Source organism: Triturus cristatus, chromosome 7, assembly GCF_964204655.1.
Source record: "Triturus cristatus chromosome 7, aTriCri1.1, whole genome shotgun sequence".
Classification (NCBI taxonomy): Eukaryota; Metazoa; Chordata; class Amphibia; order Caudata; family Salamandridae; genus Triturus; species Triturus cristatus.
The window spans coordinates 1477635354-1477657498 of NC_140590.1; the positions used below are offsets into that span (position 1 = coordinate 1477635354).

General features: G+C 42.9%; 1 protein-coding gene across 1 annotated transcript in view; it reads right to left on the bottom strand.

Moving 5' to 3' along the window:
- Positions 1–21921, bottom strand: part of LOC146812208 (uncharacterized) — a 381145-nt gene extending 359224 nt beyond the window's left edge. Inside the window, exons 1-2 of the mRNA XM_085619240.1 lie at positions 21863–21921; positions 14460–14568 (exon numbers count right to left, since the gene is read on the bottom strand). Of these exons, the coding sequence (XP_085475366.1) occupies positions 14460–14553 (94 nt within the window). The 5' untranslated portion in view covers positions 14554–14568; positions 21863–21921. The remainder of the gene's footprint in view (positions 1–14459; positions 14569–21862) is intronic.
- Positions 21922–22145: the final 224 nt, after the last annotated feature.

A 22145-nucleotide genomic window follows, 5' to 3' on the forward strand; every position in this document is an offset into this window, starting at 1 on the left:
ATAGAAACTTATAAATATTTTCCCTACCTATTACCACTTTAATAAATTGGTACTAGGTAGGGGGAAAATATCAAACCTAATACTTACCTCTATCTAAGGGTGAAACGCAGAACACAGCCAAAGTGAGCCTAAAACAACATGGCTGCTTTTAACTTTTGTAAAGGCAGTCATTAGCCTATCACATAAGGACCTGTCATTGCTATGTTCCTCTGTAATCCCGTAAAATTTTGTGAGGCTACCATGAATACAGATATCACTAAGATAAAATGCCTTATAACTTTAAAAAATACTTACCCTACTTACCTGTAGTACTCAAAAGAATCATCTACCCCTCATATTGCATAATCGTGCCAAATGTCATTCAAATCTGTCCAGCCATTTTCACACTATGCCGGAGTACAAAGTCTTTGAGAACTGCATTGGTGCCCAAACGTGTTTGGCACCCCCCTTTTTAATTTCACCCCTTGATGAATCTCAACTTTAAGCAGATGCAAAGTAATTAATGGTGAAAAATCAGAGGAATTCCTATCTCTGGTAACCTTAACTATAACTACAGAGTGGCTACTGGCACTCTGTAATAAAACGCTATCTGTGTTTGTTTGAGCTAATTCAAAGAGTTTAAAATAATTAAATTAATTTAAATACAAATGAGTCCTTGGGAACCATTGCATCATAGGAGGTAGATGCAGGAGCAAAGTGGTCTTGCGTGACAATGCTGCCTCATATGGAACAGACAAATGACATGTAGTTAGCTGGTGATGATTCACCAGTTGCTTGGATTAATACTGATTGATACTGAAACCACAAACATTGGCATCTACACTCAGTAGCTGCTTCTCATAAGAAGGAAAGAAGCATCCAAGTTGGTGAAAAAATTGCACTAGTAGCGAGATGAAATTCAAAAAGGGAGCTGTGCCAAGCAAGGCAGAACAAAGGGACACCACAAAGTACTAGTACAAGGGGGCAAGAAGTGTGGTGGGGCTAGGTCAGGGAGCAGTAAGGCAGCCCACTCATCAGATCACCAGTACACGATGACAAAAGGCTCTGAGGCAATAAAGAAAAAGTCAGTATATAGGTTTTGTGTCCAGCCACTTGGCCCCTAAGGCAGTAGCAAATGCCGGTAAGAGGAGCAATGGGATGGCAGCAGCTGCACAAAGGCAGAGGTGTAATACTATGGCATGAGAGAATAGAGCACACAGATCTGCTCCCCCCGATGTTGAGGATATTTTCTCATCTCAAAGTCAGTTAGGTCCAATCATGGGCAGGACTCGCTAATGTGGCAATTATTTGGTAGGAGGAGTGAGACAGGCAAAGAGCCTTTATCAAATGCCATGCTAGAAAAGCTCAGAGTGGTAAAACAATCTTCTCCTAACCAGGCCCAAAAAGAAGACCAGTTTTTGGCAAAGGCAAAAAAAATTCCAAACCAGTCAACAGCTGGGAAATAGGGGCAGCAAACCAAAATGACTATGAGACAAAGGACCTGGTGTCTGAGGCCAACACAGTGACAACGACAACAGAAACCCAGAAACCAGCCCTAAGGGACCCACAAGCCGGGACAAGCTCACACAGAGTCTAGTTATCAACTTATCGTCCCACATTTTAACACCAGCCGAAGTAAACATACTGAACAAAGGTTTGGGTTTTGTACCTACAGCTTGCCTAGACAAATTTAAGTTGCATTGTGAACTGGGGAAGATTTAGAAAATAAGGGTGATACAAGCTTAAGACCCAAGTATACATTCAGTCCACCGCTAAGCACAATACCGTTTGAGCTCATAACCTTTGAACAAGCAGTATTTAATGAAGTGGAAAGGATAGAAGAGATTGAAAAATTTAATAACATGAGTAAAGATGAATTCACAGCAGTTGACACTCTTCGCAATAACAGTGAGATTGCCATCAAACAAGCTGACAAGGGGGGAGGAGTAGTTCTCCAAAATAAAGAAGACTACCAAAAAGAATGCAGACACCTATTGGGTGATCAAAAAAACTATAGACTGCTACAAAATGATCCAACAGAAACCCTCAAAGGAAAAATGAAAGTCCTGGCAGAGTGAGCAGAAATAAGGGGAGAGATTGTCAAATGAGAGGTAGACTTTTTACAAACAGGAGAGGCAAAAGTCCCATACGTCTATACTCTGCCTAAAATACATAAAAATGAGAACCCTTCCCCAGGTCGCCCAATAGTTTCTGGAATCAGCTCCCTTTTGGAACCTCTGTGACACATTTGTGACTTCTTCCTAAAACCCATTGTAAAAAACAAACTCTATTTATTTAAACAATATGAAGGATCGATTGAGACAATTGAATACAATCAGTTCTAATGCTGACACTTCCCTGTTGGTCAGTCCAGACATTGAGAGTCTCTATATGAGCCCCCCTCCCTCAGGATGACATGATCAAGGTTTTGAAGGCGGTCCTAGAGGGAACAACATGGGAATATAATACTCCTAGGTCCTTCATTCTTGAAAGCACTGAATTCGCATTAAAAGAGAATTTCTTTGAATTTGAATGAACCCTTTTTCTTACCGACCTACGGCACTTCCACGGGCAGCACATTAGCCCCGAGTGTAGCGGGCCTGTATGTTTTCGAATTCGAAAACACGTATATCCTTAACTCCAACAATCCTTTTAAAGATACCATCACATTCTACAAACGATACATTGATAACGTATTGCTGATTTGGGAATGACAGGAAGAGACCCTTGCCCCTTTTCTGAACTGGATAAATTCCTGAAACAAAAATCTGAAGTTCAGCCCCTGCATTGATAAATCTAAGATCTCTTTTCTAGACATCGACATCATTGCCGAGAATTGGAAACTTAGAACAAAAACCTACTATAAACCAATAGCAAGAATCTCACTACTAAAATTTGGGAGTTTCCACCCAAGGACACTGAGAGAATATCTCCCCTTCGGGCAGTGCCTCCACATACAGAGGAACTGCAGTGATGTTAAAGACTCTAAAAAACAAGCATCAGCCCTCTCCACAAAACTGAGAGAATATGGCTACCCAGAGAGGATTTTAAACACCTCCTAGAAACGTGCCCGGAACCAGAATAGGGATGCCCGATTAGTAGAAACACCCAGAACTGACACCATGATACCGCTCACCTGTGTAACCACATACAGCACTGTCTCTAACCAGGTATCTAATATAATCAACAAATATTGGAAGATTTTGCAAACAGGAAAGTTACGCTGGGAAAAAACTATTTTTTTCTCAAGGAGAGCGAGAAGTTTAAAAGACAGTTTAGTAACAACTCACCCAAGAAATTTGGAACTACAGACCCACACAGTTCTCAACACCTGGGGACTACTGAATGTGACAGGACACTTCCCATGTGGTAAGTGTAGTGTCTGTCACATGACTGATGCCGCAAAGAAACTAAATCTGGAACTTGGAAAGACCTGCATCTCAGGAAACATACGAATTGCAACTCCAGCACTGTGATATATATGACCACCTGCTCTTGTGGCTTACGCCACATCGGAATGACAAGCCAGAAAGTATTATAAGAATGTGTGGACATCTTAGCAATATTAGATGCCGATGCAGCACAGCAAGAATGACTGATCACTTTCTGTCTACAGGGCATACAACTAATGACCTCCAATAAGGGGTCAGTGAACAAATTGAAAAGTGCCAATCTAACCTAGAGAGCCGCCTACTAAAAAAAGACCAGAGATGGGTCTATCGCTTGTAAACTCACAAAGAAGGCTTGAACGATAATATCCCCTGGAATGCCCTTAATAGCGGTTCAACATTGTGTCTGATTTGCCACATGTCCATTCTGCTAAAAATCAGTAAAGCTTTTGTATATACGCTGTTTATAGACAAATTTAGATCCTGGGGATCACTGTACCTCAATTACCTGACACAATGGCTCTCCTACACTAAATACAGCTAGCCATATTGGTCTTTACCACACTCAGGCATATCTGACTCGAGTCCCCTGTAATTTACACGTACTATGACATGCTTTCAAATTTTGCACCATACTTTGGAATATATATTATTTCTTTTTTTGCACCATACCACGGAATATACTTTTCCTACAATACAATTATGTGTCTTCACATTGGCCTAACGTTTTCCATTCTCTCCGTGTCCAATAACATATTTCTTTTAAAATAGACTGAATTAGGGGCTATAATTAAGGGCTAACCCGATACTTCTTCCCTAATGTCCCCTTTCGATAAAATCACATGGCACAGTCTTTTTCTGCTCTTGACTCTGTCTTGGTAGAAGCATAGCCCAACCGATCCAATCATGTAGGCTTGTGACAATGACATCACTGCGACGCTTATGAGCACATGCCACGCCCATTGCATACGAGCCAGGGTCTGCTGCTTTTTGCATTTAACCAGCGAAACTCAACTTGCAAATATCTTCGGGATCCCGCACCGCAGGTCAACATTAGGTACCAAGGAGGGCGGTCAACCTTGACGAATTAAGTGGGTTTTCTCGGTAAAAAAACAGGGGAGGCTTTGCATTTAGGTAGTCTGACTTTTTTTACAGACATGGTCCACCCTTCTTTCTTTCATTTCCTAACGTGTAACTACAGGTCCCGCCCCCACCGAGATCCATGCTGCTAATAAGCAGTTGCACTGAAGGAAGTTTCTTTTGAAACTTTAATCTTTTTAAAAAAAATAAGTGAATGCCATAATTATGTTCTATCTCATTTTACTCAGAGGTTTCCGAAGGGTAGGGACCCTTAATGATGATGTCCTATACCCATTTAAGGCAGGTTGGACCATTGTCTACCCTGACCCAGTGGGCAACATTGATGCTTTTCATGCCCATGTTTGCAATCATGGTTTTATTAAGATCACATAGCAACCACAATGCACTATAGGTTTCTGTGGTTAACCTAGCGATCACATGCCTTTAAGATAACAGTCTTCTGGATGTATAACAGGGAATCCACATGTATAGTTCTCCGAACACATCTTGCACCAATGTATGCCAGACGTCACGGTGATGCTGACGTGGGTTGCTATTTGCTGACTGTCTGTAATACAGATGGGACATGAGAATCACTTAGCACCTACCTAAGTTCCATTAACATTGCACAGTGATGTTTTTGCTTTGTCTTACGGACATAGCGCATTAGTGAAAAAAACGTAAGTACGGGATCACCCCTGCACTCACAGTGCACCTTAGCATGTGCAATGATATTTCACGAGGCCTTTGTTTTGTCTTCATACCACTTACTGGTCCTGAAGAAAGCCTAGTAAATCTTAGAACACAAGCTGAAACATGTAGACCATCACTAGGATATTCCAGACCAATTCAGGCCTAGTAATATCTGATCTCTTTCTTCTTTTTAACCTTGTCCCAGATTCTCATCATTAAAACACTTTATTTATCAAGGAGGATCCTTGAGGCAATTTTAAAAACCTTCACATTGAACTCACTCCCAAAACACAATAAAAACACCTGCCCCGCTGTAACTCATGCGTCAAAGCACACCCGGAATGCACTCGGCACCCCAGGTGGGAACCTGATGACGAAGCATGCCACCGACTAGATTGGTGGGTAAGGTTGTTTTAAAAAACGTAATGTTTTTTTCCTATTTTCTGGTCCTTTGATGCAGTGAATTCGGATTCCCTCGCAGGGTCCGTCCCTATTGTTGCTTTGTACATTTATTTGGGGAAAAGGATGTACCCCCTCTTGCTCCTCGCTCTCTTATTGTTTATACTAGCAATAAAGAATAAGTCAGCATATAGGTTTTGTGCCCAGCCACTTGGCCCCTCAGGCAGTAGCAAATGCCGGTAAGAGGAGCAAGGGGATGGTAGGGGCTGCACAAAGGCAGAGGAGTAATACTATGGCATGAGAGAATGGAGCACAGATATATGCTCCCCCGATGTGGAGGATATTCTCTTATCTTAAAGTCAATTAGGTCCAAGCATGGGAAGAACTCGCTAATGTGGGAATTATTTGGTGGAAGGATTGAGAAAGTCAAAGAGCCATAGTCAAAGGCCATGCCAGAAAAGCTCAGAGTGGTGGAGCAATCTTCTCCTAACCAGGCTCAAGAAGAGGACCAGCTATTGGCACAGGCAAAGCAAAATCCACACCAGTCAAGAGCTGGGAAACAGGGGAAGCAAACCAAAATGATTATGAGACAAAAGACCTGATGTCTGAGGCCAACACAGTGACAACATAAACCAGCCCCAATGCATCTACACGAAATGGTGAGCGAATTAGTGCAATTGTTTTACAATGTTTAAAGTCTTTGAGCAACACATGGCCAGTCGAGCAAGAAGGGACCTTAGGTGGTTGTGGTTTCAACCTAGGTCGGAAAAGCAACATGGGGGAACAGCTTCAGGGCCAAGGATACAGGGAGGAACAACCCCATAGCACCAACATACTCATGGCAAATGACAACAGGACCGACAAATTAATGCAAGTGGTGGACACAACTTTAGCATGAAAAGGGCAGAGAGGAACACAGGAGCAACAACCACACCAGCATCTACTTACAGAAGGGCTTCCCCTGGGGCACTCTATTGTTGTCAAGTCAAACAGATTAGCAAGCCTCACTCCTTTGTCGTGAAAGAAAGGATTTGAAGGAAAGAATTTAATTAAATTTTCCACTACAAGAAACACTGTAAGAATAATCATGGTTTTAGATTGAAGATGCAAACATGACCCATGCTAGAATGGGACCATGAAAATGTGTTAAGCTACGTGCACAAAATGGTTGCAGCCAGGCAGTGGCCACCAACCCTAAGCAGCCATTTTGGGCATGCAAAATTGAAAGTGACAGTTTCAACCCATTTAATAAGCAAAAGCCTTACAGGGGCAGGTAGGGTTATCACAATATCTACTGGTGTTTTGACAAGGGCGATTGCTATGTACCAGCCTGTAAATTCATGCACATGTGTAGGAGCATCAAGAGCAGGCAAACACCCAACTGATTGTGGAATAAAAAGGGAATGAACCAGAAGGAATACAGCTCACAATAGTTCACCGGAACACCATGCATGATCAAGACCACCTGGCTATGACCCTCGAGAAAAAGAATGTTCATCCTGCAGTTAAATTTGGAAGGGCACCACCTCCATTCACAAGGTAAAATTAAGACAATTGCCTAATGAGTTTTAGAGGTTGTCTGAAGTAGACATTTTACTTAAATTCTTTGAGATAGCGTTCCACATCCCTTACAAATGCCCAATAAGCAGTAGCGATAGCAGAAATATCAAATCGGTGGCCGGACAATCTGAAGTGGTCAGGTAGAGTATATTAAAGGAGCTCATGCTAGGAAGGATGCATGTGCTCTTCACAGGTTTTATAAAATACAACTACTGTTCTGTATTCTATCTCTAACTTGACAATGGAGTTGATGTGGTGAGAGTTTCTGGTGCGGAAGCCATGATGACAAAAGGCAGATATAAATATAACAGCCTTTGCTACCTGTGTAACCCAATAACTTCCATCCGGTGGGGTTCAAATTTCAGAGGAAATATGTTTTCGATAAATAGATGCCAATGTGTCTTGTGCATACTTCAAAATGTTTACTATTTTCTTGGAGTGGTTTGAAAATATTATCCATAAGGTGGGAAGCTACGCTATCTTGCTGACTTTCTATTTGATGACAAGGCTAGATCACAGCAGTGCAATAGCATATTAGCTTAGTTCACACAATTGGCTTATGCCTTAGGTTGTCCAACTAAGCAGGACAAAAAGCAGAAGCTCAAGCAACCAGGCAGGTTTTTTGGGAATAAAAATAGATTCAGAGGCAGGCATATGCAGGCCTCCTCAGGAACAGTTTAAAGCCCTGGGCAATGCCATAGAATCCATGAGTTGGAAGGAAAATGTTATATGGAGGGAGGAACAGAAACTACTCGATGAACGCAATTTCGCTGCCAAGGTCAATCCCAGTCGGCATGATCCTTTTTAGAAGGGTAGCACAAATTGCAAAAGGGGCCAGCAACGGGCATCACCACATAATGTTGAGCAAGAGTGTATGCAAGGATCTAATAGGGTGGCAGTCATTCCTGCTCTCTTTTTTTGGGTCTCTGATATGGATATAGCCATGGAAAATATTGTAGCAACTGGATCGGCACACTGATGGAACAGAAAACAAACATTTTGAGGTTATGGAAATAGACATTTTGTGCTTCAAGTGAAACATAAAGGCATACAAATATTGTTGAAGAAGAGAAGCATTTTCATAGTAAGGAACAGGGTTTGATGTTATGTACAAAGTTAATGATAGCATTGTTTTAGTTACCAACTAACTCAGAGCACAATATATCGACCATATCTGAGGAGAAAGAGAAACTGCCATGTACAAAAATACCTGCATGGCAATTCACCAAATATTTAAATGTACCTGCTATTGAGCCTTGCTGCTTTCAGTTGCAGTTTGAAGATGACAGTGTTGCCACATAAACAGAGCAGTGCAGGATAGCTCAGTTACAACCATTTTGATGTATAGGAAGAGAAGAATGGGTTAATATCTATTTTGTAAGATGTTTGATGTGTTTGTAAAAAGTGGTTTATTATAGGGTGCGGTTGTGCGACCTCAACGTGTCACAGTTCTGTATCAGGTCTAGTCAGGTTCATTTGTAAAACGTTTGCTCATTCCTGGGGAGCTGTGGCTCAGAGAAGTCAGACTATATCACAGGATCAGGTGAAAAGCAATAATAAGTATCAAAACAGTTAAATAACGAGAAAACACAACACAATAAAAATCCAACCCCAATCTCTAAAACTAAATTGTATTTTTATCTTTCAATATACACCTCAAAGACAAAAATTCGCCACAGGGTTCCTGAGATATGAATTTTCAAAGAAACAATATATCAATTATTTTCACTGACGCAATACATATTTATCCTCTACAGCAACTCATGGTACAGGGCTAGTCACAACAAGTCACTTGAAAACGTCTTTAAGGGCACTCTTGTGAGGGCGGACTCCAGTCTTAGGAACCAGTCAGGCTCAGTTGAACAGTTACCTCTTGGTTGAAGTAGTCTCCAGCAACGTTACAGGTTGCATGGGTAAACCGCCATAGAAGTCAATAGAGTGGTTTCTAGGAACCTCGCTCCCTGAAACCATTCCCATACACTCCATCCCAGAACCCAGTGACCTAAGGGCAGCACTAGGCTAGGTGGATAAAAACTGCATCCTCCTCATTACATTGCGTTCATCTGGAGTTTCTCCATAACCCGATTTGAAACAGTTAAACAGGGGTGTGGTACAGTATGTGCAGGAACCTAATGTCAATCAGGTATATTCTATAATTAGGTGAGAACAGTTTGGTTGTTTTGCAGCAGCATCACCACTGCTTGCCTGTGATGCCACTGTCATTGAATCTTTCCACTAGGACATCAATCAATCAATCAATCAATCGATCAATCAATCAATCATTTGTAAAGTGCACTACATACCCGCGAGGGTCTCAAGGTGCTGGGGGGTGGCGCTACTAATGGTCTTGAGTATCCTCCTGAAGGTGAGCAGGTCTTGGGTCTGTCGTAGGCTCAGTGGGAGGGTGTTCCATGTCCGCGGCGAGGTGGGAGGAGGATCTCCTGCCGGTGGTTGTTCTTCAGATGCGTGGGACAGTGGTGAGTGAGAGATCGATGGAGCGTAGCTGGCGGTTAGGGATGTAGAGGAGAGCCGTCTGTTGAGGTAGGCTGGGCCGGTCTTGTTGAGTGCTTTGTGTGCGTGGATGAGGAGCATGAAGTATATCCTCTTGTTGACGGGGAGCCAGTGTAGGTTTCTCAAGTGGGGGCCGAGGCGTTTTGGATGCGTTGTAGTCGTTTGAAGAGCTTGGTTGGGGCTCCCGCGTAGAGGGCGTTTCCGTAGTCGAGGCTGCTGCTGATGAGGGCCTGGGTGACGGTCTTTCTTTCAATCAATTAATCAGGGTTTTGTAGAGCGCACTACTCACCCGTTAGGGTCTCAAGGCGCTGAGGGGTGGGTGTGAGCAGCTCTGTTGGGGGTCATTCGAAAAGCCAGTTCTTAAGACAAAGGTCAGGGCTTTATCACAGGGGCAGTGTTCTGCATGGTAGACTATAGCTATGTAATCAGTCATCAGAGGAAGACCGTGTCTACAATATAGTCCAGCGACTGCATACTCTTGGGCTCCTGCAGGAATGTGCAATGTAGTTTCTTGTTAGTGCTAAGTAACCTGTAATACAGAAGCAGGTTCTACAGGCACAATCTCCACAGCAGCTTGTATATACTGCAAGCCAATTAAGCTTCCTGCAGGGTATAAATCTCTCATTGATAGCAGTTTCAGGTGGTTCAGGTGCAGCTGGACCCTTTCCTCCACAGTGAGAGGCAGCGCATATTTCCATGTGATGCTCACTTAAGTCAAATGCAAGCACTGTCTCCTAGATCTGTGACGCATCCCACTCCAGCCAACACTGTAAACCTTATAGGACGTGGTCAGCATTGTCAGACTACTCTGTGATGTGTGTCTGGTATGGCATTGGATGGAACCATGAGTGAATATGCCACCCATGCCAGCCTCAGCTGTCTGCCCTTACATGTCTACCAACCAAAAGTGAGCAAAGGTAGCCAAAGAATGTTCTTGTCAGGGGAATGGTGATATTCATAAAGAGATTGGAGGAGATTAAACAGGACTACCATTTTGGTGATCACATTTCTCCCCACCATAGACAGGGACAAAGCAATTCAAACCTTGACTCTCTCTTCCAGCCATGCTATGGCCCTGCCGTAATTCTCCCTCCAAATCATCTTCATAATTTTACTTATCCAGATCCCTGCCCTGAAAATTTGAGCACAGCTCCCGCCCATTTTAGAGGAATCTCTGTATCAAAGTGAGACGTCACAGCAGTGCGCGGGAAGATCACTCACTTGTATCAGTTAACAGAGGTGTTAAAATCAATTAAATATTTGCAGAGAGGGCATGAGGTGGATCTCAGGTTTTTTTTAAACTAAATTTGTCACATGATCTACATACATTGATACCACTATTAATCAACCCACATACTTGAGGCCGTGCTCAATATGGTGTTGGCGCAGTCTGGATGCAAGGGGTTCAATGGCAATGGTAGACAGATTAGAGGACAGCAGTCAATCCTGTTTCAAGAACAAGGCTGTACTGTTTTTTGACCATATCCGTACAGAGGGCTGTACATTCAGACTCAGCTGAAATGTTTGAGGTTCAGAACTTGGTCTTCCAAGTCGTACCTCAGGCTCTCAAGGGTGCAGGATTCTCAGTTTCCATGATCCTGTGTCCATAGCAGGGAGTCAACCAACTGACTCTTGGAGGAGCCTTCTCTGTCTGGAACGTATGGACAACTTTTCCACTAGTGGGGCAACACAGGCACATTTCTTTCATTGCTATTCCAAGGTGCAGCAGATGCAGTTTAGTCTTTGGTGCAGCTACTCTTTGCTGGGTCCAGGGAACTGCAGTGCAGTCCTCCTGTAGTCCTCCTCCAGTACGGAAGTGATCAGAGGTCTTGGTGACAGGGTTGCCACTTTTATGCCCAGTACAAGCCTACGGAGAAGAGGAGCCTAATTAGCCAAAGGTCTTCCAGATCCAGTAGCCCAGAATGACCCACCCTACATTTCTTTCAGTGTGTGAGCTCCCTATGACAACCCAGAGGTGTGGTTACCTGTGGGCTACACTCCCCTCAAAAAACCTGTTAGACAGTGGCTCCTCTCTCTCTGCCGGCGAGGCCAACCTGTCTGCTAAAACAAAAGAGCAGCCCCTTCGATGAGTAATTACCATTTTCCCTTCAAAGGCAGATTCCCCTTTGAAGAGCTCCTTTTGGGCTCACATCCACACTGGCTATTCTGCAAGGAGGAGATCACACCCAGTGGTCGCTCCTCCGTTATTGCGGAGGAGCGTCACCCCCCAAAAATGTCAGCAAAGGAAAAATAAAACAACACTCATTTTATTTCTCCTTTCCTGCTGAGTCTTGGGGTCAGGACCTAGGGGATTACAGCACTGAGCAAAGTGGAAGTGCACTCCCTTCACTGCGCATGATGGTTTGGCTGGCCGTCTGAGCCTGACCAAACCATCATGGGCAGTAAAGCTCTCCAACCGAAGCTACATATGGGTGCTCATGCCAATCCTGAAGCTGCTCCCATGTGAGAGCAGCTTCAGGATTGTCTGCAAGACATTCTGGAAGCCTGTGCCAAAGAAGAGGAGCAGAGGAGCACAAGCGACCCCTATGCCTCTTCTCTGATTCCAGTAATATATTAGTTGGATTCCACAGAAGTCAAAAAGTTAAGAACCACTACCCTAAGGTACATTTAAGTCTGTCCATAATTTAGTCCTCATATTATACTTAAAAAATATGACCATTTAGTGGCATATTTATCATAGTGTTGCATCGCCCTTGTGCCATGCAAGGGGTGCAAGTGCGACATAACACTATAGTCAGATTTATTAAGCCATGCAAGACCACCTTGCGTGGTTCTGCATGGCTTTATGAATTTGGCTTAGCCAAAGGAAGTGCAAATCACTGCTTTGTGTTACTCTGGCCCAGGGAGGTGTTCCATGGGTAGTGCATGGGTGTGCCCACACATTCACCTATGGATTTTGGTGCATTCAAAGGTAGGCATAACGAGGAGAAATATCTTTATTCCTCCTTGTTTTTTCCTCTTTCTATGTGTGATGCTTTCTGCAGCACACATAGAAAGAAGAAAATCCCTTTCAGGATTATTTTTCCTCAGAAAAGTGTCCCTTTCTGAACAAAAACAATCCTGCTTGCCAAATCTGTGCCAGCGTAAGGAAAGTACAGGAATGTGGCATATGATGTTAAATACAGCACATTCTTGCCCTTTCCTTTTCATGCAGCACAACAAAGCAAGGTGGCTTGCTGCCTTGCACTGCATGAAAGTATGATAAATATGCCCCATACACCTTATCATTTCTGCAGGTGTGAAATCTTACTTTTTGTCAGAATATCAAACAGTGCACTGAAAAATAATTTTTTGTTGAGCTGGTGGAGCAGGAGCTAAATGTACTGAGCTGAAGGTTAACATCCATATTGGTGCATGGTAAAAGAAAGAGTCAATTTGTATTTGTACTGTTTATGTTGTGGTATGGGGTGAAAGACACAGGGTAAACATTTCTCAGCAATGATTACATTTTCTAACAGTACACATGATATATCATTTCTCTAGCAATTACTTACTTTGATGTATAGAATCTGCAAGCATTCCCTTTTAAGTATTAATAATAAACTGGCAGCACAAGGTGTTTTGTCTTAGGGCCTGATTACGTGGTGGCACTGCGGTGGTGGTCCAGCCACCGCCGCACTGGCGGTCCGACTGCCTCATTATGAGTTGGGTGGTCGCATTACCCTGGGACCACCATCAGTGCCAGGGAACAGCTGTTCCCTGGTAGTGGCGTGGTGGCTTAGTGGCAGTAATATGCTTGGCAGAAATGCTGCAGTCCAAGCATATTAAGAGTTTCCTCTCTGCCACAGGTCTCATGGTGGTTCCTCCTCCATGAAAACCGCAGTGAAGAGGAAACAATGGGGACTCTACAGGGCCCCCTTGTGCCTCATGCCTTGTGGATGCATGTAGTGGGGCAACATGTGCCCCCTTGTTTGCATGCACCCCAGTTTCTACACGGCATAGACTTTACAGTCCATGGCGTGCAGCATGGCAAAAAAAGCCCGCCAGTCAGGAGGAAACTCCTAATCTGGCAGGCAGCCCGACCACAGGCTTGGTGGTGCAGGACTGGGTCACCAGTATGGCGGTGCACTCTGCACCGCCAAATTTGTAATCAGGCCCTTGGTATTTAGAATGCAAGGAATCTCATCTCATTCTGTTATTGCCAAAACACATATTTTGTGAGAACCTAAGTACAAAGCATTGTTTGCTTTCCTTTGTTCTCTAACTTTCACATTCCTTTCTCTCATTCCGATCTCCTATTGCAATATAGGCATTGTAGTTTGTGTTGTGTTCATTTGCATACACTGTTTTGCTTGATAGACCTAACTTGTCAAGACAACTTGTATGACTTCATTATAGTTATTCATGTGGTACTTCATTTCCTATACTTTAAACTTCAATGTATCTCTTTACTGTCTTTACAATTATTTTGGACATTTTGTCATCAGACAATCTGCCTTTTAAATATACTATTCCCATTTTTAAATTTCCATATGTAGGAATATACTTTGCTACTTCATCAAAGAGGTCCAATATGTGTCAAGCAGTCAGAAGTGTTGCGTTGAATTTTGGAGTGCAGGGAAATGAGGCTAGTGCTTCCTGCACTGTGTCAGGTGAATGCCCTTTTGTGTATCTCAATAATTAGAAATGTTGCTTCTTGTGGATGCCCCTTGTGAGTGGAAGCCTCCAGATATGATACAGTAGTCAGGGATGGCTGCCTCCGTCATGACCTTGAGACAGGACAGAGTGCCTCTCTCAGGTTTGGTAGAGCAGGACTTTGTTTTCAGGATACTCAAAAAGGAGTTCCACATACTGTAACATTTCAAATTGCATATGCATATTACTCACAGTTTTCTACTTGTTTCGGGTCACATACACAGCCAGCAGCAGACTTCTGCACATGCATGGTCAGGAGGACACTCAACAGAACGTACTTAAACATCTTGGTTTCTGAGATCTACTAAGAACAAAACTGTGTTAGTGCAGAGAATTGAGAGACATTGTGGAATGAAGTCTAAGGCCATGCAATTTAGGTACTAATAATCATCTTAGAATATTTCTGAGACAGATAAAGATGCCAGAAACAGGGTTTAAGACACAGGACCAAAACCACAAAAAAGGGCAAAAGTATACGTGCAGATTTAAATCTCCATTTAAATGTACTTTGAAACTGTGGGCCCGATTTTGATGTTGGGCGGAGAGCCATTCGACAGACTGTTGGAGGCTTTTAACTCGACATCAAGGGTTTCCTTCGAACACCGTATTATGATGACGGTGGTCGGAGGGAAACCCGCAGGGGGATTCCACTCCTCTTACAATGGGAAGATGATCGGAAATGTAATCCCATGAATGATGGTGGAGCCAGCTTTGGCTCTGCCGTCGGCATAACAATGTCAGTTTCCGACAGCCTTTCCATGTCAGGCTATCTGACATGTAAAGGCTGTTGGAAAGTGACTTTGGGGGACCCAGCAGGGCCCCCTTCCTCCCTGACCCTCCATTATGGGGCCTGGGGGTGGCAGGCACCTCATGGTGCCTGCCACACGGTGCAGAGATGTTTACAAACATCCATTTTCCAAGGGCAGCTTTTCCTGCCGGGCATTTCTGGCCGCCACACAAGCTGCCATTTGGAAAATGGATGTTGTATCCAAATTGTGCAGTCTGAACCAATTCTCAAAGGTGTCAGGTGGACTTAATTATGCCCTTTTTTGAAAGTGACAAATGTTTGCAAGAGTATATATGAAAAGTTGTGCAGGTTGCAGCTTTCCAGACATAATTTCTAAATAACAAGTAGGTTTTAAAGGCATTTTCCCAATACTGAATTGTATGCACATTCTAATTTCACATATGGAAAAGCCATCATAGTTCTGTAAAAAAGCAGGTGCCGTTGTTCTCCCTTCGGAAAACATTTTCTCCCACAGAAAACCCATTTTCACCATCACAAACTAAGTTTCAAGGTTTTCTGTTCCGCTTCCATCCTCAAAAGGAATTTATTCCAGTTTTGTAAAGAAGAAAACCTCTGGCCATTTTCATGGTGTGGAAAGGTCCGAGAGTGGTTTGTGAATACTCACAAGCTTCCATGTTTATTGGCATTGCTATCTTTAGCATTGGTGATACCTGGTGAACCAATCTTTGTTGACTCCCTCTTCGTCACCTCCTTTCCCCTGGATTCCCTTACTACCACCCTCCAAAAGTGCCCCTCATCCCTCCACAGCAATTCTGACATTTATTTAATTTTGTTTTATAACACTACTCATTTCAGTGTCTGGTGTCAGATTGCTTTACATCTTGCATGATTATTACACAGAGACAATTAGTCATTCAAGTGTGTTAATTAAAGTATAGGTAATGTTGCATTTGACTGGGAGGGCTGCGTGCTATAGGAGTCACATGTCATACATACTGGTAGGCATTATATTTTAAGAGTGCTTGGTCTGGAGAAACACACGAAGGAAACATTTCTATCAACCTTAGAATAAAACACAGCTGAGAACAAAACAAGCTTCTACATTTCTGCCTTACTGTTTGCATACAACTCTTTGATGCTGGTTCATTGCTCACTGTGCTACACTAGAGAGACTGTAACTTATGAACAACCAAAGCAACCAAAGCACCTCAGTCAGAAATCCAGTAACCCTATGAGCTTTCATTACGAAATACAAATCTGTGATCTGCATGTTACATCTGGTGCTTTGAAGCAGGCGCATTAACCCTATGTGCTACTTTAAGATGAGTCAAAATGGTTACTAGACAAAACACATATCTCTAAAAAATTACATTAACCACTAGAATCATCTTGACATTATTATCCATTTAACATTGTTGAGCAAACAAGGAATGTTGCGGATGGATTTTGCTCGCCTATCAAGCCTGGCCTGTCAACTCAGTCACCCCCCCCCTGTCACCTTCCACCTCCAGGTTTGTCACATGGTTTAGAAGCACCTCCTTAAAGCAAACACTGTTTATGGGTGTTTTTGAACTCAAAAGGCTGACTGCACCTTTTATATCCCACTTCCTCCCCTCATGTGGGAGTTACACAGCCATAATCTTACAGACCTGAGATATGAAATTACGCAGGTGTAAATTGATTTTTCCCTGCTGAGTATCATTTTCTGAGTTCCAAGCAGGTGTAAACTTACCCATTTTGTCTATAAACATCAGTGGCTTAGCTAGGTTGCCATGGGCCCTGGTGCAAGCAAAGTAGCTAGGACCCTCACTATGGCCACATCTCTTTCAGCTGCCCCCAAAACTCCTCAACCTCCTTCGACATAGTCTTTATCTGCCATATCAAAACTCCGTACCATTCACATACACACTATTCCATTTCCTCTCCATGCAATGCATTAATACAAGTCAAAGTCAAACCCTAAAAACAGTACCAAAGCCAATAGGTTAGGCCTCACATAGGCACACCCTTACCGTTGCACTCACACATGCATATGCCTCACTCTGCACTCAAACAGGCACAACTTTCAACCTGTAAACCACTTACCCTGAATCACAAAAGATAATGTTAATACTGCTTTCACACAGGTTCACCCATCACTCTGCGCTCACACAACGTGGTGGCTATTGTGCACTCACACAAGCACACTGCTCACACAGGATATACCGCTCACAGGAAGGAGCAGAGTTGGGACAAGTGGTGTGATAGGAGGCACAAGTATCTGTTGTATCAGTCCACTAGTGCACTCCAAAGCTCTAGAAGTAAGCTACACTGAAGACTGAATTTCCAATGAGGCAATCCTTAAGCCACTCTTAAACCAGCACTCCACGTAAGTCTGATTTATGTGGACATTTGCTGTCTTGACATGAAAAAACATCCCTCTTGCCTTCTAAAAATAAGGTAGTGGTTTTATTTGTAGAGCAAACACATACTAAAATAAATAAGTAAATAAAGAAAAAAAACTAAAGAAAAAACGTCAACCAGTGGTTTTATTTGTAGAGCAAACACATACTAAAATAAATAAGTAAATAAAGAAAAAACATCAACCAAAAGTGGAGGGTATGTGCTTCAATACAAAAAATGTAAAAGTAAAGCTTCACACTGGCCTGTCATCTTGGAACAGTAAAAAATGTTGAGTATGCAAAATACTATTTCAAAATGCTGGTATAGTTTTGAAGCTTCCAGAAGATGCCTGTCGGCCTGCATCAGAAAGGTGTGATCAGGCGGCAGTGGCATCAGAGCGCCCAGTACTTTCAGTACTCAATTAGCACTAGTCTGCAGCTGTAGGTGCTCTGTAAGGGATTGAACTAAAGGAAATATCTCCTGAGGTCGTATTCTTCTGGTTGCAGAGTAACACAAAGTAATAGGCCGAATTATGTTACTTAGACTACCTGAAATCCTAAAGACCAGTGATTGTCTACTAGGCCGAGCAAATCATTGGCAGCAAAGCCATTGGGTGAAGAGGGATAATCTATTTCCCAAAGACTTAAAAATATGTGCTAAGCAAGCTTCTGTATTATTTTTAAGGAAACATGAGACTGACGAGACAGCTCAGACAGTCTTTAGGTCAGACCTAAAACAAACACAAATAGATAGAGTACAGTGAGCAGGAGTGCAGTGGGTCCTTGGCTCACAAACATAAGACAAACAACACTGGCCTAGAGCATCACATGGAACAAGTGTGGTATCGCAGGACCAGTGCAAGGTTCATTCAAAGACATGAAACAAGTATGACAATGCAGGGCCAGTGCAACCTTCCTTTAAAGACATGAAACAATTGTGGCACTGGGCAGCAATGTTTAACAGTTTTCTTTGATAAAATGAATAAGCAGTATTTCAAATCTGGTACAAGTGTAATGGATAGCACGAGGGTGTATGCGTGCAGTCTTGACTCACATAGCAAGACTTCCACACACAAAACAGATACATCATCAGTCGAGTAAACGCTTCCCTCAAATGCTTCCCTCACAACCACACCTATAGAACACATACCAATCTGGCCAGAAACAATGCAAGCTTCCCTTGCATGCAAAGAACATGGACAACATCTGAAGCTGCAGTAAAAGCCTCTGAGCAAGCGCACACACAATGTGCACTATTTCGCAGTAGTATAAGTTCCCCTCATGCACAGCACTGGCACAAGATGATCAGCAGTGCAAGCTAAGATATCCTAACATACAAAACAGGCATCACACTGGCCGCATTATATAAGCTTATTTCAGCCAGAGAATGCCCAGAGTAAAGTACAGAGGCATGTGAGCCACTGAAGGCTCTAGCAAGATGACAGGAACTGGTAAGCGTAAGCTCCTCTTGAGCCCTCATGCTCAAAATGAGCTGAGCTGTCATGTGGCATCTGTCCGCTGCCCATGCTCTAACCTCATGCATGAAGATTGAAAGGCAAAGCATTAAACTTTGATGCCAAACAGTAGCAATAAAAGTATACCAATCTAGTGGCTGAATTGCGCAATGTGAAAACTTCAGATTAATCCCAGCTTGGCCATTTGACTAAACTGTGTGATCCACGGACACTATTTTATTTTATCGTGCCCACTATTCTTTTCATTATTGCATATGAGAAACCATTGAAGTAAACATGGATGAGTACTGTAAAATAATCTCTGATTTAATGGACTACTTTATTGCTCGGTGTAAAATAAGAATATATAGCCCACATAAAGGGTGGACATGACAACTGACTTGCTTCTTACTTTAGTAATGGTATAGTCGTCAGGGTGAGGGGTCAGGGCATGAATGGTTAAATGTTTCTCTTTAACATGTTTAACAGCTATTACCTTGAGTCAATGCCGCTCAATGCAGTGATATAATCGGATACACTAAGGTGAAATGTTTTTTTCAAGAAATAGACTTTTTTAATTTTAAAGGTAATTTCTTATATTATTTAGATGAAGTTTGTGGCACAATTTCCATTCCAAATGTTCCAGTGGCGCAGCTCATGAATGGGATCTTAGAGCCAAAACACGCTCTTGGAGTCAAGACAGACCCTTGGCATGGCTCTCCCTGCTAACTTGTTGCATATAGCAGCACATATTGAAGTTACAAATCGCCATTATTGATTGTTTATGTGCAGGAAGGAATACATTCCTGCACATGAACAATCATTCTCTGCAATGCAGGAACCTTTGCACTATGGTTCATAGGTGCCCGCATTGGCGCTAGGCAGCTAAATTTAGCGCCTTAAAAAAGAAAAGAAATGCAAAATATTTTAAATGCACTCTACTACACTATGTTTCCCCTTAAAAAACAGAATGCAGGATTGTCTAAAATATATTACGCACTTTCAATTTTGGAAGGGGGAAACATTGCTCACAACACATTTAGTCTGCATTCTAGGATTTAAGGGGAAATATAGTGTTGTACAGTCTTCCCGTCCGCCGCGGTACCCCGCCAATATAATCAGGCGGGGGGTAAATTTCATGCAGGTGGTGGATAATGGCAGGTGGATCGCCACCGCCATACGGGCGGTGGCGAAGCGCCCGCCATTATAATTAGGCCTGGGCGAAGCACTACGCTACGCTCGCGTAGTTTGCGAAGTTCGCGCTACTTCGCACTACGCGAACTGCACGTAGCACAGTGCGAACACGCGTAGCGTAGTGTTGCGTAGTGCTGCGGTCATTTTTTGCTTGCTCGCGGTCCTCAACGTCAAGTTGGCGACCGCGAGCAAGCAAAATGACATCCTGGCGAGACTTTTTCCTTGTTCGCGATCGCGAGCATGGAAAATAAACCTCCCGGCGAGATTCCCAACGTGAGAAGGTCAGGTTTCTCATTGCGAGGGGTCGCGTATGCTCGCGACCGCTCGCGATGAGAAACTACCAGTTCGCGTTGAGAAAGCTGCAGCTCGAGTAAAAATCTACTCGAGCAGCAGAAAACTACAGCTCGCACTGTGCAAGATGCCATTTTCAATGATTGCACAGTGCCGGTTGCTTGTCCGCACTGTGCAATCATTGAAAACAACATCTTGCACAGTGCGAACATGTTACTTCGCAGTTCGCGAAGTGCTACGCGTAGCTCGCGTAGTGCGAACTTCACTTTGCGTAGCTTCGCGAAGTGCTACTTCGCGAACTACGCCCACCCTTAATTATAATAGACCCCTTAGTCTGCATTCTGGGGTTTTAGGGAAAATATAATGTAGTACAGTGTACTTAAGAAAGAAATAAACAAATTAAGTATCTAAAAATAAAAATAACACGTACACTATATTTACCATTAAAATCAGGAACTCTGCAACTTAAACTAAGACTACATTAACTATAACTTGGCACTCTACTATGCACAATATTCTCACAAATTATTTCATTTCAGATGTCATAAGAGTTGTCATAAATGCTATGATTTCACATAGTATAAATGATTTAATATGAACAGGTGTAAGCAGTGTATCGTAAAGTTAATGTAGTCTGGCTAGCAAGTTGACAACACTGTATACAAAGGTGCGTGAGTAATAGTAATTTGAAGGTGATGTGTAAATTATAATTTAAAGTATAACTATTACTTTAGAACTTCTAATGTTTGTGTACTTTAAATTTGGCTTGTATAGAAAAAATAAATAAAATTTGAAACATAGTTTTTTATATACATATTGCTCCTACCTGTGTTGCTCCTCACATCCCCTAAGGGACCAGGCACAGACCGCTAGCGATCTCTAAATGTAAGTTTATTTATTCATTATTTGTCTGCAATACAAATAGACAGAGAGTCTAGAAAGTAAACCTGTTCCTAGCTATATTCTTTAACCTTGCTGATATTTTGGCCGCCAATATTCTAGAATATTCCAATATTTACTACACATCAGTCCAATATGAGATTCCATGGTTTGATTTGTAAATGAGTACCAGTGCCCAAACCTAAGCTCAGAGTCCCAGGGACAGTGCAATTAAATGTTTGCACATCAAATGCATATTGTCGACCCACCTTGTGCCTCTTTAACCCCTTCCGTGCTCCTGTCGGCCAACAGCTGTCGCGAGCACTTCCTGGCTAGTGCTGCGCACTTCTGTTGGCCGACGCACTCTTTCAAACTGCCGCACCGCGGCGGAATTCGCGCCACAGTTGAGCAGTTAATCCACTACCACACACAGCCTGCCCCTTTCTTTCACTCTTGTATGTTGCTGTTTTCTCCCTTTGTGACAGTTTTCCATCATTCTCTTCCCCCTGCTTTCTTCTTTGTGTGTTTTCCCTCTCAGTCAGTGTCTGATGAAGAAAATGAAGCGTTGGTCCCCACAAATGAGTGCCAGCCGACCCCACCAGCAACCACAGGCTCCAGTTAAGCACTGCCAGACACTCTTTCACTCACCTCTGCAAAGCGGTTGTCAGCAAGGGTTTCTCGTCTAGAACAGCCTGCTTTCCTGGTTTCGCTCTGAAAGGAGACTAAACCTGCGGGCTATATATACCCTGCAGGAGAGGATGGCACAACTGCTTTTCAAACAAATGAAAACGCTTTTTAAGCCAAAAGAATTTACGTAAGGATGACGGTATCTTTTCTTCTCTTACGGAATGTATCGAAGGGAAAGAAACAGTTCTATTTTCTAAAAAACATTCATGTTTCGGATATGTGGTGCAAACGTTGACAAATGCCA